This window comes from Corylus avellana, chromosome ca1, assembly GCF_901000735.1.
Source record: "Corylus avellana chromosome ca1, CavTom2PMs-1.0".
Lineage (NCBI taxonomy): Eukaryota > Viridiplantae > Streptophyta > Magnoliopsida > Fagales > Betulaceae > Corylus > Corylus avellana.
Genome location: NC_081541.1, coordinates 40,667,258 through 40,683,551, shown reverse-complemented (window position 1 = coordinate 40,683,551; position 16,294 = coordinate 40,667,258). Strand labels below are relative to the sequence as shown.

At 33.5% G+C, this 16,294-nt stretch overlaps 1 protein-coding gene across 1 annotated transcript; it reads left to right on the top strand.

The window, feature by feature from the left end:
* The first annotated feature begins 12,042 nt into the window (after window positions 1–12,042).
* LOC132188146 (squamosa promoter-binding-like protein 8) lies at window positions 12,043–13,999 on the top strand. The gene is made up of 4 exons (XM_059602551.1): window positions 12,043–12,198; window positions 12,287–12,936; window positions 13,518–13,666; window positions 13,749–13,999. Exons 2-4 carry the CDS (start codon window positions 12,308–12,310, stop codon window positions 13,901–13,903), a joined length of 933 nt encoding a protein of 310 aa, XP_059458534.1. The 5' UTR covers window positions 12,043–12,198; window positions 12,287–12,307; the 3' UTR covers window positions 13,904–13,999.
* The last annotated feature ends 2,295 nt before the right edge of the window (window positions 14,000–16,294 follow it).

Below are 16,294 nucleotides of genomic sequence, written 5' to 3'. Positions count from 1 at the left end.
TGTACTAGAGCGTGGCTTCAAATCTCCGTAGTGGAGAATTCTTACATATGCCTAATGAGTATTAGCCGTCTTAAATTCTCATTAATGCCTTAATGGCGTTGAGTCAAATTATGATTCAGTCGGATTTGAGAGAGTAGCTACGGTTCCCATCGTCTATACCTCTCCTATGCGGCTTCTAGTGAGTAGGTACTACAATAGTCACACCCAAGTATATTAGCCATAATTAATCTCTCTCACCTACCCTTTTTAAATTAAAAAAATTAATTAATTTTTTTAAAAAAACAAAACCCTCCATGAATTTGTAGCAGACTTGTTTGCAACATGTCTAGCAGGTAAAGATATTTGTAGTAACATGTGAAAAGTTTACATCATTGTGTCCACTGTACATGAATAAACAATACTTTTGCACAACCTGTTAGGCTGTTACCTATGAACCATGTAGCTGTTAGGACACAACCTAATATTTAACACTTTTCAAAACATAAAATACTTTTCAAAAACTAAAACATTAAAACACTTTTCAACAAATAAAACCCAACAATGCACTTTTTAGGAAAATTTTTCCACCTTAATTTTTAAGGGATAGGGAAACTTAATTTTTTGAAAAAGATCAAAACAAAGAAGAAAGATGGTGGCACAACCCCTCATAACGGAGGAGAAAGGGTAACCACATGAACATCTCTATCTATTCAGAGGTAGTCATATGACCACCACAACAAAACATGAGTGGCTACAAGACCGTGTAAGTGCCCTTTTCATTTGCTAAGGGTAGCCGTACAACTACTTAAAAAAAATTAATTTTTACAAGTAAGAAGTCAACTTTACACCCTTGTTTTCTCAAAATAAGCATGTTTATTATTTGCTTCTTTGAAAACCGACAACACTTTCCAAAAAGTTTACCAAAAAACTTTCCTAAATATTTTTCACATTAAACAGCTTTTCGAATGCGGTCGAAAACACTTCTTAACTTTATATTCCATTAAACGATTTCAAATCAGATCATTAAAAAAAAACAATTTTCCAAAACCATAAACAAAAAATGTCAACCCAAGTTTGATCTCAAGAATTTGGGAGTAATTATAAATAAATATAAAATTCAATCTGCAAATGAGATCTGGTTCCCTTCTCTAAATTCAATCTGCAAAGTTTAGAGGACTTGGAAATTATTTATTTATAAATTTTTTTTATCTTTTATTTGCAATTTGAGTCCACTCAATCTCTCACCTAGAGATATATATTATATAATAATTGAAATTAATATTTTAATTAAAATTGAACTCTCTGACCAAGTTATGAACATTTCGTACGGTACGTCAACCTTTCCCACCAAATGCAACCAGACTGGTATGCTTGACTTTTTGGAGACAGTCACCCCAATACATTCCCCACCGCCCCGAATAGACAAAACCCACTACTCGCTCGGCGCAACTCACACGTTTCCTTTTCCAAAAAGTAAAAAAAAGAAGAAACTTTACTTAATTCCCTGTACTTTCAATGTTTTCAATGTTTTTAGGATCATTCCTTCAACTTAAAAAAATTCTCTAACTAGTTTTTAAAAGCTTGCAATATCACCTCTATGGTACCATACCATTATGAACCTTATAGTTGAGGGAGGGTTAATTCAGATTGAGTATAGGTAAAATGTCCTTTATAACCCTATACATGAGAAATTATATTATTTTTAAATAATTAAAATTCAAAGAAAAACCATAGAACCCACGACCAAATATGAAAATTCTAATAGAATGGTGACATTGCAAACTTTTTAAACCTAAATATACTAAATTTAAAGTTTTTTTAGGTTTATGGGATGATTCCAAAAACGCTGAAAGTTTGGGAGAATTAAATGAAATCTTCCCAAAAAATTACTACCATATGAACAACAAATTTGCATCATCTGCATAGATTTCTTTAAGATAAGTAATTTTTATTTCTCCAAATTTCATGCTTCCTCATCTAGTTATTAATTATTTGAAAGTTATAAATTTATGCATAGAGTTTGTGTTATGAATAATGCTATTTTTTATACTTATTTCTCATATTTATGTCGCACTGACTAACATTACCTTTTCTCTTTTTTTTTTTTGAAAAATATGAAACTTCCATTAATGAAATTTCAGGAGCATAAAACTCTTATAATATAGAGCATCCAACTATGAAAAATCATAGTCAAAAAGTATGAAGGTTACAAAGTCATAAAAATGACTTCAAGCTTCCGCTAACCCATGTATAATTACATTTAAGGAACAGATTTACTTCGTGTAAACTAAATCTAAGACATGAATAGCCCAAATACAAAACAAAAATAAAAAAACAACTAGAAACTAAAATCTAGCCGTAAGAGTTAAGCCCCCACACCAATCTACTATATCCTAACCTGAAGGCTAGGACAACAAATCCATCACCAACCCGAAGGCCAGGACAAACAAAACAAAACAAAAAACAAAAACCCCACAAGCGGAGGAGCACGACATCATAGACATCCCTTCGAAAGACACACCTTGACTGAAGAAGACAATCAGATCTAAAGTTGAAGAAACTATATCTGGATATAGATCTACAAACTAGATCTAAAGCAACCCGCTAGAAACAGAAACCAATGGAACCTACATAGAAGACACCGAGCATTGCTACCGTAAAAGGGGAGAAAGGAAGATCTAGATCTTCCCTCCTCTTGAAGTTCTTTTTGGTATTATCTAAAATAAAAGAAAGAGATGAATTCTGACATTACCTATTTTAAGTGACTTACAATGTCAATCACTTTAGAAAATAAAAGTGTACAATGCTTAAAACATACCATATTAACTAACGTGACATGAAAGTATAAATGAGTGTAAAGTGTAGCATTACTCATTTCCTATTTTAATGTAAAATGTTGCGAGAGATAGTAATTCTGACTATAACTCACTTACAAACTGACATAGTAATTCATTTGATATTTATTATATCATCTACTAAAATGTTAACTTTCACATGACAGTCTATATAACATTTATCACATCAATTATTAAAATGTGAAGTCTTACATAATTATGCGACACTCATTTTCAAAAAAAAAAAAAAAAACACATTGAATTTGTAACAAATAAAAATAAAAATTGTAATACCCCAATCGTCTTCCTTTAATATAAATAAATTTTATTTAAAAATAAATCTTGCTTGGAAAACTTGAGCGAGTAGCCCGGTAAGAATTGAGCCAATTGGCATCCGCAAGTATGGATGGCTTTGCATGACTCGGATAACACATCGTACGTTGTAGATACGGTCATCGTTTTTTCTGTCTTTTGCTGGTTTTATTTTACCTGACCTCCACTTTTTCTTTATTTGCACAATATGCCCATCTTTCCTTTACTTTTTCACCCCTTTAAAAATTGAAACATTTTTTTTTTTTTAATGAAAAAGTGTTTAATAAACTTTGACCGAAAATGGTTTTTGAAAACAAAAACTCAAAATTATGTTTGAATAAATAATTGAAAATAAATTTGTTCCTTATACAATACAAGAATCATGTTTAGTTAGATATTAATTTTTAGTGTTATGTTTTTGCTATTAGTGACTAATCTTCAATTTGACCACCATATCCAATTTCTTCTTATTAAATTAGCTTTTGTTTGTATCCTCCAAATGCCCAGGTGCCACCGTTTCGTGATCTGCTCATAATCGTAAAGGAGAAATTTAGACGGCAAAAGTTGCATGTGTTTCTTTAAATCTGATTGAGTTATAATATGATTTAGTCTCATCAAAGTATCAGTAGGACTCATAATGGTTTACACTAATCACAATATAAAGATTTCGATTAAGAGATTTAAGCTCATGCCCTAACATATACCTAAACGCTTTGAAGATTTCTTTAAGATTACTGAACACTACCCTAAATGATAAAATGATAGGATTCAGTAAACACCTTGTTATGATGATTACCAAGTACTCTAAATACAAATATTAGTTTAATAGACGGACATGATTTTTTTTTTCTTTCTATTTTCTCCTACACAAGAAAAACTTGGTTATAAGATAAATAGTAATACTCAACTTTACACTAATTTATCATACTCATTTTAAGTAACTAATATGAAAAGTAACACTTATAATAAGTCGTGTCAACGGATATAAAATTAGTGTGAAAAGAATTAGAAACATAAAAAGAAGAGAGTTGAAGGTGTGTGGGTCTGAGGTTGGATGAATGAAATAATTGATAAGTTGTGTTGGACCCCAATTGACGGCAGAGCAGGACCCCGCCGCTTCCGGCATTTACTGTGTTTTATCGCAATAATGGAGACTGTAAGGATGATATATACGCATCATCATTTTCTTTTGTACTGTTAACAAAATTCTGCAGATATATCATCAGCTTCTTTCTTCTTGGGTTTGTGCTCAAACCTCTCAACCATGCACCAACTTTTTAACCTGGGAATCTTTCTTTTTACCTTTTTCTCTTTTACTTTTACCTCAGGGTGTGGTCGGCAAAAGGAGTGAATCGAACCGGACTCAAAAATTCAAAAAACATTTCTTAAAATTAACTTTAACAATTATATTTTTTACATTACATCAATTACTTTTTATTACTATTGAAATAAAAAATCACTACAAAACAAATTTTTCACTTTTTTATATAAAACATTCTTACTTTTTTTTTTTTTTTTCTCACATGAATTAAATCTAGTACAGTCCCATCCACTTCCTTTTTCAAGACTTTTGCAAGAGAGTTATGAGAATGAGAAACACTGTTTTGTGTGTATATATATATAACTTTTTGTTTAGTGACATACTCAATTTATGTATTGATAAATTTTAATTTTAAAAAAATAAATAAAAAATTTAAGGGTGTATTCACCATGTCACGTTAGCTAACTAGCTAAGTATGGTGAGAAAATACTGAAAGAATGCAAAATAATATTTCTATTATGAGGATGAAAAAGATCTTCTTGGTCATTATGGTTTTATTTTTATTTTTTATTTTTTCTGGACAGTAAGATTTTCTTGGTCACTTAATTTTTTTTATTTTTGTATTTTTATTTTTGAGATAAATATATTAACAAATAACTCATAATCCATAGTATTTTTTAAAAATACAAAAACAAATTCACAGCAACAATTGCTACATTAGCTAGTTTTGAAGATTGTACACACCCACATGGAAGCAAATTTTGCGGCTCATAGTTTACCAAATGTCGCAATTAAATAAGTCATTGATGATATTTGACTGGAAGAAATTTCACATTGTATTTGTGATATTGTTTTGTTAGAGCAATTTGCTCTATTTTTTTACCGATGAATGAAAGATGATCACATTCTTTTTTTAAAATAATGTTTTTTCAAACTAAAATTCAGAAGAGAAATGTTACACACATTCTTACTCTCAAATACACACTCCCTGGCATTGGGAGTCAAAAATCATCATTAGATGGATAATTATTAGATTTTGGATCTAATGATAAATTTTACGGTCACAACTAAAGAGTATGTACTTGAAAGTGTGGATGTCTAAGTGTTTATAGCATTTCTCAAAAAAAAAAAAAAAAAAACAAAACAAAACAAAATAGCCCAAACACATTAATAAATATACTCAAAATTTTGAACATTTTTTAGGAAAGAGGATTTGATGTCTCAAGTATTAAGGTGTTGTTGCATGTTGAAAAGACTACCCACTTCGATTGCCATTAAGTAGACATCATCTTTATCATTGCTTCCCTTGTTCCATAAATGATCAAACAAATTAAAATAGGTGGTTGGGTTTGGCCATACGGGCGGTTCAACATAAATTTAGGTTTAAGGGAAAAGGTTAAAACGAGACACATCTAATTATATAATAATTTTTTTTTATATTAAATGTAAAATATTTTTTAAAAAAATCCAATCAAAAATGGTTCTTCTCACATTTCAAGATGAAAAATTATTAACGAAATTGGTGTTTTCAAGTTTTGCTAATATATTATTCTTAATGTATAATATGCTTAATTAATTTAATTTTTATTGTGACACAATTAATCGTAATTAGGATTTTATTAAATTTAAGGGGTATTGCCAAGAGAAATGCTACGGTTCCTCCTAGTGTTTTCCTCATCTTACGTGGATATTGTTTTCTGAAAAATTTGAAGAAAAAAAACTTATCCCACTAGTCCCTCATATATATATGTTTTTTTATATTCAAGTAGATGAAGAAAACACTATGAAGAACTGTAGCATTCCACTATTGCTAATTATTGGATCAATTGTTACTCCTATCAACTCAAACAAAGTCATTGCACAAGAAACCTCGAGATAAGAGTTATCCTAATCGAACAATCTTATCTTAACATCAACAACTGAAGTGTAGCTTGTATTCTATCATCAAATCATTCTATTGTAATCTCGAGGGGTTCGTTGGGGTGATAAGTCACTAATTTGGGCCTAATGTCTCATAAAGTATCAGATCTAAAGTTCGACTCTCGTTGAATACAAACAATTCTTTGAAGCCACGCCCGCAGACGATAACTTGAGCTTTACACTACCTATGTAGAGTAGCAATTCAATGTTCAATACATTATTTATTTCATATATTATCATTTCCATAAACTATCTTTTCATAGTCGCACAATCTGAGACAGATCTAATATTTATTAAATTATACAAACCAACAACCAAGTATTTTTCTTGTACTTGAATGAAATGAAGAGAATCATGATCCAAAAGAGAAGGAACATGCAAGTCAAGACCATAAATAAGCTAATTCAACATGTATTCAGAAAATTGGATGTCTATCTGATATGAAAAGAATCATGTTTTCCCAGTCCTTGTAAAATTTGCGGCTCCTTGTAAAATTTGCGGCTCCTTCTGTGTTTGTTTGTGGTGTTCTCAAACCAATATAAGGCAATAGTATTATTAACATAGAGAATCATTTGGCCCCTCTTCTCCAAAAAGAAAGAACAATAAGTATTTGATTCAATATGGCCAAAGCACCACCTTATATTATTGGAATGTGTTGAATTGCAGTTTAGTTAGGACTTTTGGAATTGGAATGGTATTCTGCCAGGAATCAATCAATCGATATGATTTTCGAATTTTCGACAACGAATGTTTGAGACTCATACCAAATGATCGATATATTTAAAGAGTACGCCAATTTTGAAAACTGTTTTAAGTTTAGGACCTTCTTAGCGTACGATTACGGACTAATAATGGACCCTTTCATGGATTTGGAGACAAGAGACTATTAAGGGAATTAACCGGAGGAAACATATGAGAAATGTGAGTAAAACTCATACGGATATATACTTATTATTTTAATTCCTTCATAGAATGATTATTTTAGATATTAAACATCCATACTAATTACAGCTCACATGGAATACATTTTAGAATATGAACTCTACTTTTGTGAAATTGTGTGGTGAATAGTGTAATGATATAATATGAGAGCTTGTAAATACATACATGTAAAAGACAATAACTAATTGTATCGTATGACAAGGTGCTTCATGTACGGATGAAGACCACAAGCTACTATTATACGGTTTATACACTATAATCAAAAGATTATGTTTATTATTTGGCGTTGAATCCAATGATTTTATAGGTACATGATCAGCGCAACAATGCTTGATTGATTGTCACAATGACAACGTCATTAGTGGTGTTGAAATTTGATGCCATTACTTTGCTAGGATTGTATCTCTCCAACTTGTGTCACGTGGAAAAGCATGAACGTGAATAGAGGACATGAGTTTCACACCACACCTGACCAGTGTTATGCCCTATCAAAGGGTGACACCCGGTCGCCGAAATAGTATGGGAGAAAAAACTTTGCATATATAAAAAAGAGAAAGCAATCATTCTAGATACACAAACGATATTTCGTCATCTTTACGAGACACTTTTCTCCAAAGTATCACTATTTTTAAGAAAGACTATCAAACCCTTTGTTAACTTAACCATTGGAAAAATTCATGACCGACATTCTTGACAAGTCTGTAATCTCATTCTTTATCTCTCTTGTAGGCATTCATACTTTGAAGTTGGCCGTGCGATCAACTGCATCACTATCATTCAATATGGCTTTCTTAAATGAAGGATTGAGCCCACAAGGAAGAAAATGGGCAACTTTCCTTTATTGCATGCATACATAGGAGGACCTAGCACCAGGCATGTGGGAGCTTCAACTTCTCCAAAAATATATATTTTATGAGGTACACCCTCAAAAATTAATTTCCTCTCCCCCCAATTTTTTTTGTTTTTTGTTTTGTCCTCCACACTAATTTTTTTTTTCTTTTTTTTTTTTTTCACCCATGCATGCATATATAACTTGGTAGGAGAATAGTAAGAACAATATAGTAGTTACATATGTAACTCGTTTCACACGTCTTTTTGAAATAAAATCAAGCTACATATGATGGGTGTTTTTGGCAAGCCCTTCTCTCATCTTTTTTCATTTCTCTCTTAAAAAAAAAAAAAAAAATTGATTTTATAACTTTAACAAATAACATTTCTTTCACTTTTTTCTCAAAAATACATTCAAAAACTCGTTTCACCTTTATATTACATAAATAAATTTTGATGACCATTCCAAGAAAATTAAAATAGAAAAGGGCTTTGCCAAACGTGCCGAGAAGATATTTTTGCGAGAAAAATGCTACATCCATTTCCAAATGCATACCGTCTAAATGTAACGTGCCACATAAAAAAAAAAAATAAAAAAAAAAAAAAAGATTTTTAAATTAAATTGAAAATTTTATAATAGTATATTTAAAATTTAATTGAATGTGTGTAGCATTTATCTTCAAAGGTGTATGTACTTTGTGAGTAAATTGATTAAGATGTAGAAGAGAATTTGTAAAATAATGACCTGTACATAATAAAGCTCACATGCACCGTCCATTAATTATGATCTGAGCTCAAAATAATTCAACAAGTGAAATTGTACGGTCCGATGGGACAGTTTGGACAGTGATCAAAACCAATTGCACTTTTGCACTTGCACGTCTCCTTTACTTTGAAGGTTTAATAAAATAAATAATGATTTTATATAAAATAAATAATGATTATATATATATATATATCATCCAACTATCATTTCTTGTCATATCTCTTTCAAATTATAAATTGTGTCATTGTTTCTCTTAAATTATTAAACAATGTTTTTTTTTTTTTTTTTTTTTTTAGACATATGAGAAAGAAAGAAATCCGAACTAATAACTCCCGCTTTATGACGTAGTCTCCAACCAATTGAACTACTTCTTAAAGACAACTATAAAACAATGTTAATGTCTCTTCAATGACAAAAATACTCTTCATAAAATAAAAATAATAATAATAATAATAAAAAAAAACCAACGGGGTGGCTTGTCCAAGTTTTTATGTATTTTTTTTTCGAATTTATAAGATATTTGTCTTATTTAAAATATTATATAATATTTTTGTTTTTTTACTTACCTTTAAGGAGAAATTGACATTTTTTTGGTAATTTGAATATGAATATTAACAATTAAATGGTAATTTAAAGAATACATGTACTTTTCCCTAAAACATTTAAATGGTGTGGCAATATGTACATTATTAAATTTGTAAGTAGACCATGGAATGAATTTATATCCATTTCATTTTAAACAAAAAAAAAAAAATCATGATTCACGATTTAAATTTATATATATATATATATATATTTTTTTTCCTTAGAAGTCTTGGATTATATGGGTTACATAATAAATTTGTTTATCTCCTATTACTTTATCATTTTCTATTCATATAAAGGGAATTTTAATCACATACTTCTATTATGATGACAAAACATTTAATCAATTGAACTGTTTATATGCACCAAAATTAATATATATGTTATATTTTTAAAAGATTAAGTTTGATTTATGGAGTAATCCTATTTTTTACATCCATTTCTGGTTAACGGGATGTGTTTTAGCGGTTCCTCATGTTAGCTCCTTAAAAAAAAAAAAAAAACAGCAATTGCAAACACGCCACATCAGGTGGAGTAAAATTGACATAATAAATTAGTGTAAAAAATAGTATTGCTCTGATTTTTTATATTACAAAAATGAGTGAACGATCATTAGAAAAGTGATTAAAAATTGAAACCAATTATAACCATTTAATAAGAGATCATTTTCTGGCCAATTGAGCTATTTCTTTTTTGAGGGTTACATGAAAAATTTCTTGCTTTAAAACATAAATATAGAGGTCTAAGCAAATACAAGTAAAATAAATAAATAAAAGTCAGTGCCTCATATAGATCCCCTAAGCTAACCTGTATAGTACTGTTAAATGGTTGAAAATGGGCCAAAGTTTGATAAAAAAATATCCTTAATTTATAGGTCAAGAAAAGGGCCACCCGTCAAAGACGGAGCCATAAATTATTATAGGCAGGGGTCAAGGACTAAAAAAATTTGCTACTAGCTAGAGGCCAGTATTTTTATAATTTTTTTTACCTTCTAATTTTTTATTTTTTTATTTTTTTTAGGAATTTAGGGGAGCCATGTCCTATGCCAATCCTCCCTTCCCTCCATCCCTAGCCACCGTAACAAGTGGTTTCATGGCGATAGTCAGGCAGCTAGTGTCTTTGGTTGAGCTGCGGGAGGTTGGATCCATGACAACAAGCAAGTGGAACTTAAGCATCTTAGTGAGGACAATGATTCCGGTTGAGCTCGGATCAATGGAGGAGATGTCCATGGAGATTTTTGGAAATGCTGATGCTGATGCCTAACAGTTGATGCATAGGAGACATCCAGTCTATATAGTGTGTGTTTGTTTGTGTGTAAAATTGGGTTTCTATTGATTGTTGGTTTTCTGTTTATTAAAATTGGTTGGACAAAACTATTACAAGAGCATGGTGTAATATATATATATATATAAAAGAAAGTAAAAGTTAAAATATCTTTTTGAAAAGAAAAAAAAAAAAAAAAGTAAAATATCTTTTTAACCACAATTGATTTCTATGCGTTACACAAACCTTATAAGTTATCTTGACCCAAACCGAGGCACTGAAATGAGAAGAAAGGAACAGTAGAGAGTTTGAAATGAGAGATGCAATCGTTAAATTATTGATTAAATGATTAAATTTAGATAAACATTATAGTTTTTTTGTATTTTCCTGATCATGCCTAAATATTGTTTTCTAAAAAAGTAAAAAAATAATAATAATATCTACATAAGATTAGAAGAACACTAAGAAGAACTATAACATTTCTCTTAAATTTATCTTCTTGTAGCTTTTAGGACAAGTAATATTTAATATAGTATCAGAACTAAAGATCTTGAGTTCAAAGTTTAAACTTGTCTTAGTCATTCACCCACATTTCAATTAAATACGACAACCCCAAATAATTATTAAGCTTTTTTTTTTATATATAACAAAATTTATCCAAAAGTTGGTCGAGATAGCCACGTTAGCGACTGAGCATTGTGAAACAGTTGTATACCACACTTTGATCTAACTCTATTCCATTTAACTGATGTACGTGGTAGCTAGTACCAACCAGCCTTTATTAAAACAGAAAAAAGACTAGCTTTAAAGATGGCGACTCGACATTACAATTTTTTTTAACAAAACCATGGGAAATATATGCGAATTTTTCATTTTAAAATTTTTTTTTTTTTTACTAAAAAGTGTTGAAAAACGTTAGAAAAAAGGAAGAGGAAGTTTCTTTCTTGTTGCAACACTCGTTTGAAATATGGTGAAAGTGGAGTCCCTTTCAAAGTAAAACGAAAGAGCCGTAGACGATCCATTCCTCCTCTCTGCCTCAAACTAGCGAATTAGACAAAGGCAAAACAGATACTGGGCCCCATGCATTAATAGCCCACCGCGTGGCATTTCCTCCGAGTAACCACACGCAAACCCACAAAACACTCTCTAGTCCTTCCTTCCTAACTAGTTGGACTCCCTTTCTCCTTCTTTCTATTTACTTATTAATTTCAGTGCAGTGGCTTTCCCTCGCAATTACGTTCACATCGTTGGGGTATATCGGTCACTCTACCCCTTCTCCCCACTCAGCCCACAGTACATACCCACCAATCACACCACTCCTCTCTGCACAAGCCGCCTCATAAAGGCCTCCCCTCCCCTAGCCTACAGCTAGAGAGAAAGGAAGAAATAGAAATTCATAGCCCCAAAAGGCTCGGCTTTTTCAACAAACAGCTGGTGTTCGCTTTCCGAGAGATTGCAGAGAGAGATACTTGATGTGCACGCCATTGTAGCGAGCGAGCTTCACAGAGGTGAGTTTGAAAATCTCTTTTCTTTCTTTCGTTCTTTGGGTAATCATCATCTCTTCTAAAAGCTGACACTTTTTTTGCTGTCTCTCAGAAACGACGCCGGGAAAGCGAAATGCTGGACTACGAATGGGGCAACCCGGGCGCGATGATGCTCTCGGGCGAGGAAGAGCCCGCTCCGGACCCGGACCAGACACGGCAAATCTTCGACCCTTACACCCAAACCTTCAACAACAGCGGCTTCAACCCTCAACCGACGACGGCCGCTTTCTCTCACTTCAACGCCGCGCCTCAACAAACCCATTCCCAGCTCCACCACTCGCTGTTCGACCCACGCGCCTACGCACCACCCAGCGCGTCGTCGTTCCATCCCACCCAACTGCTCTCCCTCGACCACCCCGTTAACGGCGGCGCCGGAAGCGGAGGCGGGTACCTGTTGGTTCCGAAGAGCGAAGAGGCGGTGTCTCGGCCCGTGGACTTTGTGTCCCGGCTCGGGCTTAACCTAGGAGGACGGACGTACTTCTCTTCGGCCGAGGACGAGTTCGTGAACCGGCTTTATCGGCGGACCAGGCCGGCCGAGCCGGGCTCGGCGAACTCACCCAGGTGCCAGGCCGAGGGGTGCAACGCTGACCTCACCCACGCCAAGCACTACCACCGGCGCCACAAGGTCTGCGAGTTTCACTCCAAAGCCTCCACCGTCATCGCCGCCGGGTTGACTCAGCGATTCTGCCAGCAGTGCAGCAGGTTGTGTCCACTTGACGGATTTGCCGTCCCCCTTCCCATGCACTCTTTTTTTGCCAAATGACGAAAGCGCCCCCGGTGGATTGTTCTCCGATCCTGAGGGCATTTGCGTCTGGAAAAACTCTTCCTCTTCCTCTTCCTCTTCCTCTTGCTCTTCGTATTGCATTGATTGTTCAGTCGGGCAATTAAGAAGCTTAATTTTAATTAAGAAAGTTTAATTTTGATGCGAAATGACGGAAAGACCCCCGGCACGGGGCAGTCCCCACCGGAAGGGAAATGTACAACTAGAACAATCATTTTATCTGTCAGCTCAGTCCCAAAGATGGTTGTAGCTTACCAACTTACGAAGACGCAAATGCCCCTGGAAGATGTGTTATTGATCCAATGATTGGCGCTGCCGTACATGTGGGGATTTCGAGGGCATTTGCGTCCGGAAATTTCACATCGCTGTTTGTTTTTTTCTTTTTCTTTTTTTCACCACACTTTTTCCGTTCACGTACGCTAATTAATAATATTTACGAAATTGCATTTGTAGTGATTTATAGTTTCTAATCATCGCATTATTCGCTAAACAATTGTCACAGATTCCATCTTCTCTCGGAGTTCGATAACGGGAAACGCAGCTGCCGGAAGAGATTGGCCGACCACAATCGCCGCCGGCGAAAGACCCACCAACAAAATCAAGAACACCTGAAATCCCAGCCTGACAATGCCCGCAATTCCTCCTCTGAAAGTAAGTTGTATATATTAATTGTCAACTAAGCGGAATTTTGAGCTGTGGGGTATATATGATTGTTTTCTTGTTGTCCTTACAGGGTCTCCGCCGGACTCCGGAGCTCACTCAACATCGTCGGTGACGGTGGCGGTGTCGCCGCCGCGAATGTCATTGGACTGCTTTAGGCAGCGACCTTTTCAAGGCGGAACGGCTTCTTCCGCATCATCAAGTTCACTCTTTTTCCCAAGCGGTTAACATTTTCCTGAAACTGCCAATTTACGTGCTGTTGTAGAAATGGAGGACGAATTAATATTGAGCAATAACAAAGCTTTTAATTTTTCTTTCTGGGTTTCTTCGATCTATTTCCCCTTAGATTTCTGTTTGTAACATCTAATATATTTTCCCTGGAAAACAGATTCCCAAGTTGTTTTTTCATGTTTCAATTCTTTCTCCTTTTTTTTTTTTTTTTTTTTTCCGGGAAAGATTGGATTTTTTCCCACAATAGTGTCTGTTTGGTTGCAGGTAAAGTTGTGACAGGCACGGGTGTGCAGGTTTACTTTCGTTTTGGGTATTGCATAATTCACTTTTGTCTTGTACTGGAATTTTCCCGGAAAAAAGCAGTAAAAATTTTCTTGGAATATTTGAGGGGGAAAATAATGCTCACGCCGTCATCAACCTGTCTCCTACATGGAGACTGTACTAAATAAACATATATAATAGCGAAATCAGTGAGATGGCCCATTCATAAATCTAATCTCTCTCTCGCTCTCTATCTCACAAACACACATTATTGGGATCGGTGTGGGTATTATTTTGTGAGTTGAAAAAAAAAGTGTGAGGATTTTTCAAAAGGGACCCATTGGAGGGGGGTCTACATTGAACAAAGTATCTGCTTTGCAGATTGCATGGATTGCTGCAACTTGCAATGATCGATCTTTCTCTTGCTTTCAGGCAACCAAAAAAAAAAAAAAAAAAAACTGTGATTTGTACTTTAAATGCATGAGAGAAAGGAAAGGGGATGGATCTTCACATCTTGTTTTTAATCTTTCTTTTTCATAAATAGCTTTTATATATGCATGGATAATGTACGGTAATGTTTGTTAATTATGGCGGTGTTTGGTAACCTTTTTTAAGATTAGTTTTTTGTGTTTCAGTTGAGAAAGTGTTTTGATGCAGGGAAAGGACGAAAGTAGCTTTGAGGTTTTTTTTTAATTATTTTAAAGTGTTTTGTGAGGAATGTTGTTTGATGATGTTTTGACTTTTTGGGTGGAAAGAAAAAAAAGGAAAGATAGCAAACAAGCCCGATGACTTTGTTTTATGTTATGAGCAATGCTACCTAATCTAACTAGATTGATATGATCAAGGACGGATAAATACTACCGCATCAACTCAATGGGACGAATGTGGGATAGGGGTACTGTAGTATTTAGCATTTCGCTTTTTTGAAAACACACAATGTTAAAGGCTAAATTACGATTTTGCCAAATGCTTAACTGTGTTTTTAAAAATCATGTTTTCAAATTGTACTTTTTAAAATCGTAAATCCAAATGAAACCTTAGTAGATTTATACGACTGTCATACAATTTGATGATGTAACAATGAAAATCAGCAAAAAAAAAAAAAAAAAAAGAATTGATATTCATTGTCATATTATCCTAATTATATAACAGTCGTATAGAAGTTTACTAAACAACATTACTCCTAAGTTAAAGACATTAACAAACAACTCAAAATACAAAAATGTTTACCTTTTCAAATCGAACATTAAATAGTCTCAAAACATACCCTACAAACAAAATTTAGATTTAAAAAAAACGCATATTGAGGAAGATAAAAGTCATGACCAAAAGGAAGTATTAACTTTGGGTGTCACACCACCAAAGGCGGTGGTTCGATGGTCTTAGGAGCATTCCCACTAGGTTTGGATAATGCAAGGGCATGAGTTCAACTCCCGAATATGGGAATCCTCCATGCTTATTTGTATTATCCCCCTTGAGTCTCATCGATGACCTGGTGGGTTGGGCGGCGCATGTGGTTTTTGCTGTTTAGGTCCTTCCTGAGTAGTCTCCTATGAGTTAGTACTATTATGATTACGCCTAACTAAAATAACCACAATTGGTCTTCCCTTCCAACTTTTTTGAATTAAAAAGAAAAATAAAAAATTTAATTAAGTGTCACAAAGTACGTAAATAACTGCAATAGAAAAGCACAAGCTTGGTGTGGGACTGGATCTCAACCATGTGCAACCTTCTTGCTCTCTAACTGCATGGCTGATGGGTCCATGCAAACAACTACTCACCTTCATGGCTTCATAATAGGAGAAAGGAGGAATAAATTTATTTATATGATATAAAATAAAATAAAAACAGCTTTTAATTTTTAGAAGAAAAAAATCACACTAGTTGTTTGTTAATGTGAAAAAAACAAGCCTAATTTTTTGTTTAGCGTGTCAGTTTCACCGTAGGTGTTTTTATTTTTTCATTGAAACAAAAACAAAAACAAAAAACATAGGTTCGTTTGGCAACACATTTTGCCCAAATTTTTCACTTTTTTCAAAAATATTAACTATCCACTTAAAACACAATCTTTGAAACTGCTTTAACCTTTATATCACATCAAATTACTTTTTTTACCCGAAAACAAAT

Excerpts from the sequence above, each read along its gene's own strand:
- LOC132188146 (XM_059602551.1), top strand. The coding sequence starts at position 12,308 with ATGCTGGACTACGAATGGGGCAACCCGGGCGCGATGATGCTCTCGGGC. Across the intron at positions 12,937-13,517 it reads TTCTGCCAGCAGTGCAGCAG|ATTCCATCTTCTCTCGGAGT; the intron begins GTTGTGTCCACT and ends CAATTGTCACAG. Across the intron at positions 13,667-13,748 it reads CCGCAATTCCTCCTCTGAAA|GGTCTCCGCCGGACTCCGGA; the intron begins GTAAGTTGTATA and ends TTGTCCTTACAG.